Genomic DNA, 15,688 nt, shown 5'->3' on the forward strand with positions numbered 1-15,688 from the left:
TCCTTACCTTACCTTTGTCAATCTACTGAAATGACAACACAACTTACGATTTTGAAAAAAAAAAAGTCTGCCACAGTTAAGATCAGGTGTGTTTTTGTCATTCGCCAGTTAAGCTTAGTTTAGTTTTGTTTTTTTCAACATTTTTAAGCTATGGGACACATTATTTTGACAGCAATAAAGTTGAGCCAATGCTGGTTAGTTGTTGGTTTAAAAACCAACGTGGCAAGTTAAGCGGAATCTATTTGTGGAGAGAGAATTTTGTTGGTTATCAAAACCATTATTGTTGATAGTTATACATAATATTGAATAATATCATTTTGTACTTAAGTACTGTGGGGGGTTCTTCAGGAGTATGGAGTACCGAACTCCCTGATACGAGCTGTTCAGTCCCTGTACGACCGCTGTCAGAGTTTGGAAAAGCCGTAGATAATGGATGGATGGATACTTAAGTACATTTCAGTCTACGATTTTGCTTTTACAAAGAGTTGATTCATTACTTCTACTCTACTATTTGTACTTTTACTGAAGCAGAGATTTTGGCACACAGTTCAGAAGTAGTATTACACGTAGGTGGTTGGAAACAGTGTCTACACTGTATTCATGTATTCTCCATCGTGTTGGGAGTGCATATGTTTCATATTCCACGTCGATTTTCAAATGAGGATGGACTTGAATTAATTATGTCCAACGTGCAATGTACCACATTGTTACGAGGCTTCAAACTCTGCATGCGCATTTAAGCTTGTAAAGGCCCTGTTTGAGGATTTTTGCCAGCAATGAGAAACACCATTTTGCTTCAGCCACGTCGGAAGTGATGTGATCGTTTAATCCAGTGTTAATTCAAATCTGATCTGGAGCTGTCCAGTCCACTGTGGTGCTGACTCCTGCGCTCCTTGTCAGTGCAGCGGAACCGTCCAGGATGCTGTAAATTGTTTATATTCTAAAATGATGTTGGCAACATATAGCTTTAATACAATAGTACTGAATTGAGTACGTTCGTTGAGTTTGCATCTTGCTATTTGTTGTGACAGCTGCTGATGGACAAGCGTGTGGGTCTGAAGAGGTACGAGCTCAACGGCAGGAAAGTCTTGTTCTACTTCGATGAGGTGGGTTTTCCCTCTGTCTGAATACACAAGAGTGATAACATCAAATAATACATACACATCAGGCAATAAGAGCAACTGTACGTGAATATTAAATACAATGATCTTCAAATTATATTCGGAATTAATACTGTGCACGCAGAAGTGACGTAAACAAACAGTATGGAGTAAAATACTGGAAGTATCGATAAATGGCCTGTGGCAGTGGAGTGACGACTATTCATGAATACTGTACACAATATAAACAGAATAGTATACTTTATGCAGTTATGGACAAAAATAGTCAGCAACTTTTTATAGTACATACTGTACGTCTGCATACTATACAACCGATCACAACAATATGATACACATTTACAGTTGGGAATGAAAGTAGGAGGTAACGTAATACAATATATATTATCGTTTCTGGAATGAGAGGTGTCTCAATACTTTTTGTACATGAATTGTATCTGTTTTATTATGTGCGCCGTGTCAGTCCTATTCATTGAGTTTTTGTTTGTCACGCGCTTTCATGGCAGATCCCCAGCCAGTGTATGACATGTGTGGCCTTCCGGGCTGTCAGGGAATACATCGTGGGCAAGACTGCGCCTGCTCCGGTCAAGATCTACGACTACTACGAACCAGGTGCGCCTCGCGTGCATCGCCCAAGCGCCGCTCTTTAAAGACTTGCAAAGCCTGTCAAAGTCACAGTGATTTATGTGACTGCTACACTTTTTTGTGGGGTTTTTTGGAGGGGGTGGAGGGATGTTTAAAGTGAGTCTAACGTTGCTATGGACCAGTATTTGTGTCGCTGTGACTGTTTTGGTCAAAAAGCCGGAGGAACAGATCCAAATGATACACAGGGACCGCATAAAAACTTTTTAAAAGGGATTTAATCCTCACTCTTTAATTGATTTATTTTAACTTTTATGTAACTAGGTGGGTCCCATTACCAGTATTTTTTTTAAAGAGACCTGGCGAAGACAGGCGGCAACAGAAATAGAGAGTTACAGATGTCGAGAGAAAAAGTTCAGTTTATGATACACTCCCTTACATTTACTGTGACAGTAAGTACTGTGAGTTACCTTAAAAGTGAGGTTCAAAATGAGTTTTCACATACTGTCAGCATTTTTTGCCTGAGGGCATCCGTACCTCAGATGTGGCCCGTCATTAAAATACATACGACACGTGATTTACAGCCTTCGAGGCCACCCGCTTTTATAACGTCAGCGAGAGCAGCCCACTCGCCCGGGAGCTGTGCGACGGACCCACTTGCAACGAGGTGGAGAGTTCGTCCAGTCACTGGACAGGTGAGACCTCACACCGTTGACGTGAGGCCCCCGGGCTGCCGTCAATCTCCTAAAAAAAAAAAAAAAAAAAAAAAAGAGATTTCTGCAGGTTTCGTGCAGGCGAACCAGTGCAACAACGTGTTTGGCTGCCTGGAGACGGACCAGTTTGAACGCTGCACTTGCTACCGGGACTGCGGCTATGACGGGGAGCCCGTCTGCGGGTCCGACGGGCAGGTGTATCAGAACCAGTGTCAGATGGAGGTTTTCGCCTGCCGGAACGGGACACGCATCAAGCAAGCCCCCGTGTCCCAGTGTCCTCACAGTAAGAACGTTGTCATCACAAATGTTTTGGTTCTCGAAGGCAGTCTTGGACAGTTAGCCGAGCTTGCGCGGCCGCCACCGGAGCTCCGAGGGCCTTTGTTTACGCACTTATGTCGCGCGCAGGCCTCCGAGTGGTCAGAGTCTGCGTCGTTCCGCCCGAAGAACCATCAGAATATTCAACATTAATTACAGCCAGAGGTTCAGATCTGTATGGAAGTATTCCTCTGTCTTCCCGATCAACCGATACTGCTATTTCTTGATCAGAGGAGGATAAATCAGAGAAATCAGCGCTGGGCATAATGGTGTCCCATGTAATCGAGGATTTGGAACGGAGCGTAACATGTCACGTCTGTCCACGTAGGTCATGTGACTCGCGAAAATTGCAGCGCCCCTGAAAGTCCGTAATTGTCGCTAAAAATCTTCTCAAAACACTATTAAATGAGAGGATTTAGCATCACATTGTCAAAATAGGGTACATATTACATGACCTATTGGATTCAGTGTTTATGCAAACCACTGGATTTCCCCTTTAAATATGAATTCAAAACGACTGATTTAAGGGAAGCTAGTGAAGCTAGCAGACGTAGCACTTAATGTAATTCATCGTAACTTGCCCTCAGTGTGTTCAAGTGTGTCAACTCTCATTGCTCAGATGTTGACCTGACTCCCGGATTTTTACGTCTGTGCGCGCCTTTTTCAGATAACTTGACCCACGTGCAACACACAGCCGCCCCCTTCGCCCTCACCAGGTTCCGTATTCGAGGGGTCCGCGTAAATGGACAGACCGCTTTTGTCCGAGCCTTTGAAATCGTCGTCACATTCCTTTTTCCGACGCACAGCCCAACGACAAAAGGAGCCGTCACGAGTGAGCAAAACGAGACTTTGAAGAGGAAGAAACAAGTTCAGTCGCCGCAGACATGAATAAAACGCTCACGAGTTTTTGTGTTTGCTTCGGGTGTTTGTTTGTGTACGCTCATGCGCGGCAAGGGTCATTAACCCATTTTGAGCAGGAGAAAGATACAATCAGATCCACTTACGATCATGCCACCCGCCTCCCGGCCGCTCTATTTTTGGAACAATTTGAATGCCGGCCTCCGTGAGGACTGAGTGGACGTCATTGTGCTGGCGAAACGTGTTGCTCGGTGGGGTGCATTAAAACATTTCTGCTTAGCGTTTAACGCGCGTGACGCATCAATGAAACTCTCTTGTGGTGACGATCAGCAGGGAAAATGATATTTTTCACCAAATGTGGCATGTTGTGTGTTTCCAGTGGAGATCAAGGCAGAGGACAAGCAACCAATAACCAGCCAGGAGACTGAGCAACCCTCAGTGCCTATCAACACAGGTAATTACACTAAACACACACACGGTCATTCATAATAATAATAATGATAATTTATTTATAAAAATGCTAAAATAATAAATACAATTCAGACAAAATTCATTTTCTTAATCATTGAGTTCAAATGTTGGTCATAAATATGTAAATGAATAAACAGTGCATGTTATTTTGTTGTAACTATAAAGTGATCTTTTAAATCACCGGTGTCAAACTCAAGGCCCGGGTGCCAGATCTGGCCCGCCGCACGGTTTTCTGTGGCCTGTGAAGGCAAATCATTCGTATCAACTTCCATGATCCTTGTTGAAATCTGTACCGAAATTTGTAATTGTCATGTCATAAATGCCCCGCGACCCTCGTGAGGATAAGCACCAAAGAAAATGGGCGGATGGATGTCATACATGGTAATGTTGTGATATTGCAAGAATTTTTACGTTACCAAACAACAGCGATAGTGGAAAAACCCGTTACACTTGATTTCGGATTCCAAAACTGTTTTTTAAATTTCATGCTTAAATATGATGAGGCGATAACAGATTTTTATGGTGTCAGTCATAACGGCGCTCTGAGGGAAACCATAACTACAATAAAGACTTTGACACCCCTGTTTGATTGAAAACAAATTAACGTGATTAAGTGAAATATTTTTAATATTTAAAACAAGCACTACAGTACATTTAGTAAACCATCCATCCAATCCTCCATTTTCTTTGCTGCTCATCCTCACGAGGGTCGCGGGGAGTGCTGGAGCCTATCCCAGCTGTCAACGGGTAGGAGGCGGGGTACACCCTAAACTGGTAGCCAGCCAATCGCAGGGCACATCGAGGCAGACAACAGCCGCACTCACAATCACACCTTGGGGCAATTTCGAGTGTTCAATTAATGTAGCTATTCTCCACGTTTTTCTTCGTGTGACCCAAAATCACTGGGAGCACAATTACCAATAAGCTTAAGCACATCAAATACGCCAAAGTTTTATGGAATCGGCTGCATTTTTGTCATGTTCATTGGATTGTACAGGTAACTCACAATCAGTGGTACCAGACATTGGAATGAACAACAAACTGAAGAAACAAGCCAGGTCAAATGCTTTTCCCATGCCATTCATTTAAAAAACTGAACTTTTTCATTCAAGATAAAATATGAGCGTCATACCTAATTCTTGCATCAGGTGGCACCTTTTCATGGCACCCCATCCTGCCCACGACATTTCCCATATTTGTGGAATGTTTGATTGTTTATTCATTTCTCCTGTGGCCAGTGGATCGTCTTTACTGTTACAATTACTGCTTAACTTTGCATTTGCGTTCCTACTAAATTCAAAAGCGTGTCACGGGATTATCAAATGGCGCTTCGGGAAAGAGGCGTGTTGACATTTCAAGAGGAAAGTCGATAGCTATGCTGCGCGCGCGCGCATGCTCGACATTCCCCTGCCTTCGCACCGTGTCTGCGATCTGATAAAGACTACGATCGACAAACCCGATTGTTACCTTTGCGTGGGCTGTAGCTTCCAGAGCATTCCTCCCGGGTTGTTGTTGTTGTTGTTGTGTTACTTTTGGCACGCGGGGGAAAGAGACAACACCTTTCACTGGATGTGACACAATGCAGATGCGTGTGCAGACGATAAGTTTAATGTTTGTGTTGTGCTGTGTTGTGCAGGTGTGTGTTGTCTATTAGTTGTGTGACGGCGTGCGCTGACTTGTTGGCTCCAGGTCGCTGCTCTCAGTCAAAGGTCCTCTTCGCACAAAAGCTTCCTACTCCTCCACAGGAATGCTGTGGCTCTCACTCATAAACACAGAAATAGATCATTTGCATTAAAGCGGCGGTTCTCAAACCGGAATTCGTGGACTGCTGGGGGCTCCGCATGCTGTAATTTGGAGGATTGGACAAATAATTTCACAAAAGCACCCCGTTTTATGGGGACCACATATCGACTGATAATAGAACAATGCTCATTAGCATATATTCTTTATCCTCTGTATAGCGCAACTAATATTAATGCATCAGTCAGTTGTATGTGAGCAACTAGTTAAATCCTTATCTTGATCTTTGTTAGCACAGATTAAAATTTGCTTTGTTTTTTTTATTGTTGTTTTTTTTTTTTTTTTTTTTTTTAGCTTTAGCATTCCTAGACAACAGACGAGCGAAGCCTCCTGGTTCCAAAATTGTTCTGAAGACAGGTGACCATGTAAAAGCGCGCTACCGACACCAAAAGGAATTGAGCTGAACGGCAAAACGCTCACAGTTCTGTATGATATTCTTCAGTGATACAAAATCAAAAGTCTTTGAAAACCACGAGCACCAGGTTTCCAACCTTTATTCAGCCTTGGCCTTTGTTGAACATTCGAAAAACCTCACATCATCCCAATCACAGAAAGTATATGTTGTGAAATAATGATAATCTAATCCGACTTTAAATCAACATTAGCATATTCACGGTCCGGCATTTAAAAGTTCCTCTCTTTGGCGGGGAACATATCATGAGTTATTTACTAAAAAAAAAAAAAAAAATGCAATAATGTTATTTTGCTCCCATCTTTTGGCATCAGGGTACCAAGGAACTATGCTGAGTTCATTCGACAGAAGTAGTCCTTTTCTATGGAAGTAGATACGTGCCACCAGGATTTAAATTTGAAATGCCACACAAACCAGGATTTGAGCTTGAAATGGAAAGTGATGACATTTTCAATAGTTGGATTTCGGCGTAACTCCCCAATGTTAACAATTCAAATGGCAACAATTCGCTGTGTAAAATTCACCGTCATTGAGGAGTTACACTGAGGAGGATTGGACAAATAATTTCACAAAAGCACCCTGTTTTATGGGGATCACATATCGACTGATAATATAACAATGCTCATTAGCATATATTCTTTATCCTCTGTGTCAGCTCCTCCTCAATGTTAACAATTCAAATGGCAACAATTCGGTGTCTAAAATTCACCGTCATTGAGGAGTTACACTGAAATCCAACTATTGAAAATGTCATCACTTTACACTTCAAATTCAAATCCTGTTTTCTGTGGCATTTCAAATTCAAATCCTGGTGGCGCTTGTTTACTTCCATACTTTTCCTCCAACTCGGGCCAACGAACTCCGTTGAAGTGAGTTGAAGAGTTTCCGCAACAGTAGTGCTTTCTCGCCGTGTTGTGGCAGTCAGAGATTGCATTAGGTGAGCCAAGGTGCTGAAAGTTTCCACTGGAGCGGGAAGTGGGGGTTGTGGAATTAGCGTCTCTGCGTGGACTTGTCGTATTAGTGAAGCGGAGGACACACACTTGCAGGCACACACAAGTTCTATTTGAGTGCGACTATCATTTGCAAGTTGAGAAATTCACCTTTAAAAAAAACTGTTGCCTTGTAACTGTGGTGCTTGGAGTGTACAGCACTACAGAATATGCGATGTGGGAGCATTCTTTAAAGTGGGAGCGCCCTCTGGTGCCTGTGAATGGGAAGTGCAGCACAAACACGGCTTGTTGTCAAAAGGTTTGCTGGGATGACAGTGAAGCCTGCAGGCAGGGTTAGGGGACCAAGTCTCAACTGGAGCAGTGGAAATTCTCAAGTCATGGAGCCACCCCCCCCCATCCCCCACGGAAATGTGAACATGTGCCTGTATTAGAAAGGTTAAAACCCCTAAATCCACCACAATCTATGATCCCCAAACACTTTGGAGTTTCATTTGATTTTCATTTTCCAACAACATTAAAAATAAACGGCTGACAGATTTGATTGAATAGGTAAAACCTGCAAATGTCAGGATGCTGGTGTGCATTTCGTAGCTTCGCAGACTGTAAAAGTACCAAGTACTTCTTTCCTATTAGTCATTTTTTTGTTTTTATTCCTTTCTCTGCAACATCTTGAGACATTTACCGCCCCACCATTTTATGGCGTTACAGAAAGCGCAAAAAAATGTGAAAGGACCAAATCGTTTTTGTTGTTTGTCAGCTAGTGAGCTTGCAAATAGGGTTAGCAGGATATAAACATTTATTTAAAAAGAAGCTTTTGTTCATGAAATAATTCATTATGTGAGTGTTTAGCATATTCTTTGGCTTTTTTTGTTTACTTGAAAAGGAGAGCAAGAAGGACCAGGCTGCCAAATGCATTCAGATATGAATGACATTGGACATGGTGAAGCAGCATGTGGCTCGTTGCCCGGGGCGATTGTTGTACTCTCAGGTCCAAACAATAATTATTTGTGGTCACAAGGCGGCTTGGTGTTTGAATACTGCATGCACAATTTTACTGTGTTCAAATCCCCCACCCAATAAATCACCAAGCTACAGTGTTCATTCCAGTAATGTAGAAACTATTTTTCTACATATCTTTCCTTTTTTTGCACAATCTGTCCAGGCGAGGAGGAGCAGGGCTCGATGGCCGACGTTTCTTACTACTCGTACGATTACGACGCGGACTCCGACCCGTTCTTGGCCGACGCCGGGGCGCGGGACCCCGGTTCCGACGTTCCCCGAGATGACCTGGACGCGGCGAAGAAGGTCCTCCCGCCCGCCGACACTCCAATCCCCACGGCGGCTACGAGGAACAGCCCGGAACGATGGTACCGAGCTCTCCCTGTTCCGGTGTTTCCCAACCTGAATTGAGCCAAGGCACATTTTACGTGGGTAAAAATCCCACAGCAAGCCACGATTCAAAAACGTGACAACAGATATATGTACGCCAAACCTCCGCAAATAGTGAAAAACCACAAGTAATTGCCGGCCCTTGATAAATGTTTATACTGTGGCGCCTTGAGGGCTTGGATGGGAACAGCAAACTCAACAAGTAGCAGTTTGGTTATAGTAAGTTTCTTTCAGCTTGTCCTGTTAGGGGTCGCCACAGCGTAATAAAACATACAAACAACATTTAAAAAAAAAAAAAAAAACACCCACTTGTAGTTTACTGTCAAACTAAACATCAAACAAAGACAGTCACACCTTGTGTTTTTCAAACACCACCACAACTCTTTGCCTTAGGAATCTCTGCTTGCTCAATGCTAGCACAAAATTGCAAAAGAACATACATGGGCTAACAAAAAGTGTCAATAGTGTTACCAGGACTTACGGCCATGCTACCCTGAGAACGCCCAATCTTGTCAGATCTCGGAAGCTAAGCGAGTTTGGACCTGGTTAGTACTTGGATGGGAGACTGCCTGGGAATACCGAGTGCTGTAAGATTTCCCCCCCGGCCAGATGCAGAGGGGTTGCGTCAGGAAGGGCATCCGCCGTAAAACTGTGCCAAACAAATATATCCGTTCATCTAAGATGACACACTGTGACGACCCGTAACGGGACAAGCCGAAAGGAAAAGAAGAAGTGGTCGCGGTGTTACCACTCTTCAAGCGCTCGACATGAATGGTGAAGCATCACATGTAGACATCTAAGACAATATAACAATACTTATGGCCATAAATGATTTATCCTCTGTGGAAAACACTTTAATATCATTTCACACTTGTCTTAGAACATGCGCTAAAAATAAATGATAGATGATGATTTCATTATGACAAAATATGACTTGAATTCCACATGCAGTGACAGGAAAAGGTCTTAGTCATTGGTGGTTTATCAAACAAATTCTTAGCTCTCATAAGGACCATCACATTTTCTAACATTAAAATATTAGCATAGTAGCCATACGTTAATCAAGAGAGTGGTTTTATTCCAAAAAGTATTTTTATATAAATATAAATTATTGTAATCTGATGTAACATTATGCAGTTTGAACATTGACCCTGCAATTCCATATAGTGGGGGGGGGGCAGTACTTAATGATTACATTGAAACTTATTGCACAATAAAAGGTGAAATGGAAATTTAACAGAAATTCTTAAAAACAAACAAATGAGAATGAATGAATTTGTTCTACATGTCGCTGGAGCAAAAAAAAAAAAAGAATAAACATTAATTACTTGTCGCAGTTAAATAAGTGAAATTGGATCATTTGCTGTGGCAATTTCCGTGGCACAGCGGTTGGGAATCACTGGCTTGTTCCGTCTCGATTGGGTTTCTCCTCACTGTGCTGCCTTTCCTGTCCTCCGCAGAAATGCCCGAGTGAAGCCATACACGCGTCCACGTTGTACATTATTTGTCAATATGCTAAGGAAAGGAAAGTCGAGAGAGAAGGAAGCCAGGTGTGTGTGCGTGTGTGTATATGGATATACAGTGAAGAAAATAAGTATTTGAATACCCTGCTATATTGCAAGTTCGCCCACTAGAGAAATCATGGAGGGGTCTGAAATTTTCATCGTAGGTGCATGTCCACTGTGAGAGAGATCATCCAAAAAGAAAAATCCAGAAGTCAGAATGTGTAATTTTTTTAACAATTTATTTGTGTCATACAGCTGCAAATAAGTATTTGAACACCTGTCTATCAGCGAGAATTTTGACCCTCAAAGACCTGTTAGTACGCCTTTAAAAGTCCACCTCCACTCCATGTATTATCCTGAATCAGATGCACCTTTGTGAGGCCGTTCGGTGCACACACACCTGTCCACCCCATACAATCAGTAAGACTCAAACTTGGAACATGGCCAAGACCAAAGAGTTGTCCAAAGACACCCGAGACAAAATTGTTTAACTCCACACGCCTGGAAAGGGCTACGGAGAAATTGACCCCTCCGTACAGGGCACTTAACCACGCCTCCTGAAGTGACGTCACGCCACGTGCGCTGACGTAAGACAAACAGTAAAAATGGCAAACACAATACAATACACTTTGAACTGAGACAGACTCCATGCTTCTGATTTCATTCAAATCAACGATATATTATAGATTCTAAATACAATACATTCTTAACTGAGAGAGACGCCATGCTTCTGATTTCATTCAATCATTCACACGTAGCAATGTTATGCTAGCGGAGAACGTCTCATTCATTTATACGAGACGTGTATTAAAAATCAAATTTAGGGCATATCTTCATGCAAACACAGTCTGGTTAAGCTTCGGCCGCGAGCCAGCAAGAAATCAATACGTTTGTGCAGTCCGATCATCGCTAAATATCGCTCAACTAAGAATAAGTGTGGCAATCGTTGGCACGTAGCAATGTTATGCTAGGGAAGAACTTCAAATTAATTTATACGAGACATCTATTGAAAATCAAATATAGGGCATACCTTCGTGCAAACATATGTGTTCCGGTTGATATTAGATGGATTTAGTTGACGATGCGGTCTTCCACAAAATTTGATCCAACGAAGGCATTTTTCGTACTGGGTCTTCGGTTTTGGAAAGGGTAGGAATCGAACTCCACCAACTAGCCTTTCAGGATACCTGTCGTCACTATTACAAAGTCCGTGACTACACCTCTTAACCATATTTTTTGTTAAATAACCCAAATACGCGATAAAACGCTAACTAAACCTATACTGGACCATGCAATGTTGTCTGAGAAAATGGCGGGAGCAAAAACGGGCTTTGGTTTATGCAGATCTCTGGCCTCTGATTGGTCAGTGACGCGGATTGCGCAATATCCACGGAGGGGTCAATTGCCAAACAGCTTGGTGCAAAAAGGTCCACTGTTGGAGCAATCATTAGAAAATGGAAGAAGCTAAAAACATCTGAGTGGAGATCCTTGCAAGATATCACCTCGTGGGGTCTCAATGATCCTTAGAAAGGTGAGGAATCAGCCCTGGACTACACGACAGGACTTGGTCAATGAGCTGAAAAAAGCTGCGACCACTGTTTCCAAGGTGACTGTTGGTAATACAATAAGACGTCATGGTTTGAAATCATGCATGGCACAGAAGGTTCCCCTGCTTAAACCAGCACATGTCAAGGCCCGTCTTAAGTTTGCCAATGACCATTTGGATGATACAGAGGAGTCGTGGGAGAAAGTTTTGTGGTCAAATGAGACCAAAATGGAACTTTTTGGTCATAATTCCACTAACTGTGTTTGGAGGAAGACGAATGATGATTTCCACCCAAGAACACCATCCCTCCTGTGAAGCATGGGGGTGGTAGCATCATGCTTCGGGGGTGTTTTTCTGCACATGGGACAGGGCGACTGCACTGTATTAAGGAGAGGATGACCGCGGCCATGCATTGTGAGATTTTGGGGAACAACCTCTTTCCCTCAGTCAGAGCATTGAAGATGGGTCGCGGCTGGGTCTTTCAACGTGACAATGACCTGAAGCACACAGCCAGGAAAACCAAAGAGTCGCCCCGTAAGAAGCATATCATGGTTCTGGCCTGGCCTAGCCGGTCTCCAGACCTAAACCCAATAGAAAATCTTTGGAGGGAGCTGAAACTCTGTGTTTCTCAGCGACAGCCCAGAAAGCTGTCTGATCTAGAGAAGATCTGTGTGGAGGAGTGGGCCAAAATCCCTCCTGCAGTGTGTGCAAACCTGTTGAACAACTACAGGAAAGGTTTGACCTCTGTAATTGCAAACAAAGGCTACTGTACCAAATATTAACATTGGTTTTCTCCGGTATTCAAATACTTATTTGCAGCTGTATCTCACAAATAAATCATTAAAAAAATCATACATTGTGATTTCTGGATTTTTGTTTTTAGGTTATCTCTCTCACATTAGACGTGCACCTACGATGAAAATTTCAGACCCCTCCATGATTTGAAGCGGGAGAATTTGCAATAAAGCAGGGTGTTCAAATACTTATTTTCTTCACTGTGTGTGTGTGTGTGTGTGTGTGTGTGTGTGTGTGTGTGTGTGTGTGTGAGTGTTTGTGTGTTTGCATGTTTGTTCACTCTCTCCTCCTGACATCACCACAGCATTTTTGTTAGTCACCGTACTGCCTTTATAATCATTAGCACAACAACAACAACAACAAAAAGCTAATACAATATTTAAGTTTTTGGTTTGTTTTGTAATTACAACTGACTTTAAGCTCAACGATTTGTGTTATATTTTCTATCTTTGGTATTTATTTGTAGCTAGAGGGTCATATTGTTACTTTTTGTCACTGCCCGGCCATACGCGTTGTCATTACGGTCCAATCACTTCAGTTGTGCTGTTTTCTTTATTATTATTAGGTTATTAATATCCATCTTTAAGGGAGACATATTATGGGAATTTGGCTTCATTACTCCATTACTTTTAAAAATAGTTTAGGGTCTGGAGTGCCTGCCTGCCCATCAAGTGTGATGGTCCAGAAAATAGTTTAAAATTGTGAGAACATATCATATCTTTTCTTGAATACATATATTGGAATGTTTTCTGGGGGTTGAGTCATGCTAAAATACATCAGAGACTTGCGTGAAAGAACACGGAAGGATGAATTTACAACCCCTCCCCCCCCAAAAAACATTAAAAAGCCAAGAAATTGTTAAATATCCGAATATAGAAAAGTTAAATATCAGATTAAGTTTAGGAAACTCCCGCTTTACAGATACATAAACTAAAATATGACGCACGCCACAGATTGGGTATCACTAAAGACAAAGGTGGACTGACAGGCACCAGAAGTCCCTGGTGGACTTGAACCCCCACCCCCAACACACAGTTTTATTGTTGTTTTTTAACCAGTCTCACAACCAGGACCCTCCGAGACGACTTCCCTTCCTTTCCACCTGCTTTGAGATTTGATTGTACAGTTCATAAGCTATTTTGTTTATGTTGCGTTTTGATTCATGAAGCAATCAAAGAAACAAATCGAGAAGAATGAAGTTTTCTTTTTTTTTTTAATTGCTGTAAATGTTCCAAATTGGATGACACATAACCTGTATTACATATCAAATATTGAGATTTTTAAATAAAAGAAAGTTTTGAAAAAAAATGTTGAGTACATGCACTGACATGTCATTTTCATTTTTCACTCGTTTCTCCCATCACAAAATTATCACAATCCACAAATACTGCTATGTGTGTGTACGTGTATCTACACAAACACACAGTTTAAACCAGAAGCTTACGCACAGTGTGCAAAAACACACACTTGTTTTTTTTTTTTGTCTGTCTGAAGTCAAATCGGACTCAAGCGCTCCTGTTTCAGTCAGTCGGGATCACCAAATGATTTAATTTGTAGACCTAAGACCACCGCACCAACTGTGAAGCACGGAAGTGGCAGCATCATGTTGTAGGCCTCTTTTATTGCAGCAGAAACTGGAACTCTTCATAAAATAGACGGCATCATGAAGAAAGATCTTTACGTGTAGATCTTGAAGGCAACATCTCAAGACATCAGTCGGGAAGCTAAAACTTGGGCACAAATGGGTCTTCCAAACGGACAACGACCCGAAGCATACTACCAAAATGGTTCAATAGTACCTTGAAGATAACAAAGCTAATGTCACAAAGCCCTGATCTGAATCCCATGGAAAATTTGTGGGCTCTCAGATCTGAAAAGGCAACTGACAAACCTGACTTGGTTCCCAGCAGTTCTATCAGGAGGAATGGGCCAGGATTCCAGCGGAGTCCTCCTCAGAAGCTTGTGGAAGGTTACCAAAAACACATGACCCACGGCATGCAGTTCAAAGGAAATCCTGCTCCATACTAATGGAATGTATGTAAACTTTGAACCTCAGAAAAAATAATTTATAATTCTCTCGGAAATTATCTCATGATTGTTCCTTTTAACAAAATGTAACCATTTTGGTGATCCTAACCGAGTGGTTGAGACTGAAATTAAAAAAATAAAACTCATTTTTGCACAGTACACCTAAACTTCTGGCCTCAGCTCTATATCATCACACTATTTCCCCACTTAGGGTTTTAATTCAAAAATTCACATGAACCATTTTTTTGGGTGGGGGTTTAAGCTATAAACTTGGTTTATGGAGCGAGTGTGGTTATCAGAAAACATTCAGGTTTCTGCTCAAAAGAAACGGTAAGCCTACTAGAACAACTGTAAGCTTAGTTCAGTGTTATATTACCTGTCAAAAGAATAGCAGAATTTTTTGTTTTACTTGCCATTATTACCTGACAGGTAATATTAAAGGTGGAAAAAGTTTTAAAATGATTCATATTGGTCTTTTTTTTGGTCAAACAAAAGCTCACATTTAAATAGGGATGTGTAGGAACTGTGGTACTGCATGTGCAAGTCTGGTGTAGTAGAGAAATATGTTAGAATAGTACAGGACATGTATGAGGGCAGGAGAACAGAGGTGAGATGTGGCGTAGGTGTGTCAGAAGAACTTTAGGTGGTGGTGGGACTGCATCAGGGATCCGCGCTGAGCCCCTTCCTGTTTGCGGCAGTAATGGATAGGCTGACTGATGAGGTGAGACTGGCATCCCCTTGGACGAGGATGTTCGCAGATGATATTGTGATCTGCAGTGAAAGCAGGGAGCAGGCGGAGGAACAATTAGAAAGATGGAGGCACGCACTGGAAAGGAGAGGAAAGAAGATTAGCCGAAGTGAAACAGAATATATGTGCGTGAATGGGAGGGCCGGAGGAGTGAAGCTTCAGGGAGAAGAGATAGTGAGGTTGGACAACTTCAAATACTTGGGGTCAACAATAGTGAGTGTGGTAAGGAAGTGAAGAAAGGGTCCAAGTGGGGTGGAACAGTTGGCGGAAGGTGTCTGGTGTTCTATGCGACAGAAGAGTCGCCGCTAGGATGATGAAGGGCAAAGTTTATAAAACAGTGGTGAGGCCTGAAGAGACAACAGGAAGCAGAACTTGAGGTAGCAGGAATGAAAATATTGAGGTACTTGCTTGGCGTGATCAGGTTGGATAGGGTTAGAAATGAGCTCAATAGAGGGGCA

General features: G+C 42.2%; 1 protein-coding gene and 1 pseudogene across 2 annotated transcripts in view; both read left to right on the forward strand.

Moving 5' to 3' along the window:
* Positions 1-13,728, forward strand: part of cpamd8 (C3 and PZP like alpha-2-macroglobulin domain containing 8) — a 66,331-nt gene extending 52,603 nt beyond the window's left edge. Inside the window, exons 38-44 of one of the 2 annotated variants that reach the window (XM_061824895.1) lie at positions 1,032-1,106; positions 1,625-1,730; positions 2,285-2,395; positions 2,484-2,696; positions 3,966-4,040; positions 8,382-8,586; positions 10,069-13,728. In XM_061824895.1, the coding sequence (XP_061680879.1) occupies positions 1,032-1,106; positions 1,625-1,730; positions 2,285-2,395; positions 2,484-2,696; positions 3,966-4,040; positions 8,382-8,586; position 10,069 (786 nt within the window). In that variant the 3' untranslated portion in view covers positions 10,070-13,728. Of the gene's footprint in view, positions 1-1,031; positions 1,107-1,624; positions 1,731-2,284; positions 2,396-2,471; positions 2,697-3,965; positions 4,041-8,381; positions 8,587-10,068 lie in introns of both variants that reach the window. The other variant, XM_061824894.1, reaches the window with a different exon arrangement.
* Positions 9,084-9,202, forward strand: LOC133504183 (5S ribosomal RNA; annotated as a pseudogene).
* Positions 13,729-15,688: the final 1,960 nt, after the last annotated feature.

Source organism: Syngnathoides biaculeatus, chromosome 7 (assembly GCF_019802595.1).
Source record: "Syngnathoides biaculeatus isolate LvHL_M chromosome 7, ASM1980259v1, whole genome shotgun sequence".
Taxonomy (NCBI): Eukaryota; Metazoa; Chordata; class Actinopteri; order Syngnathiformes; family Syngnathidae; genus Syngnathoides; species Syngnathoides biaculeatus.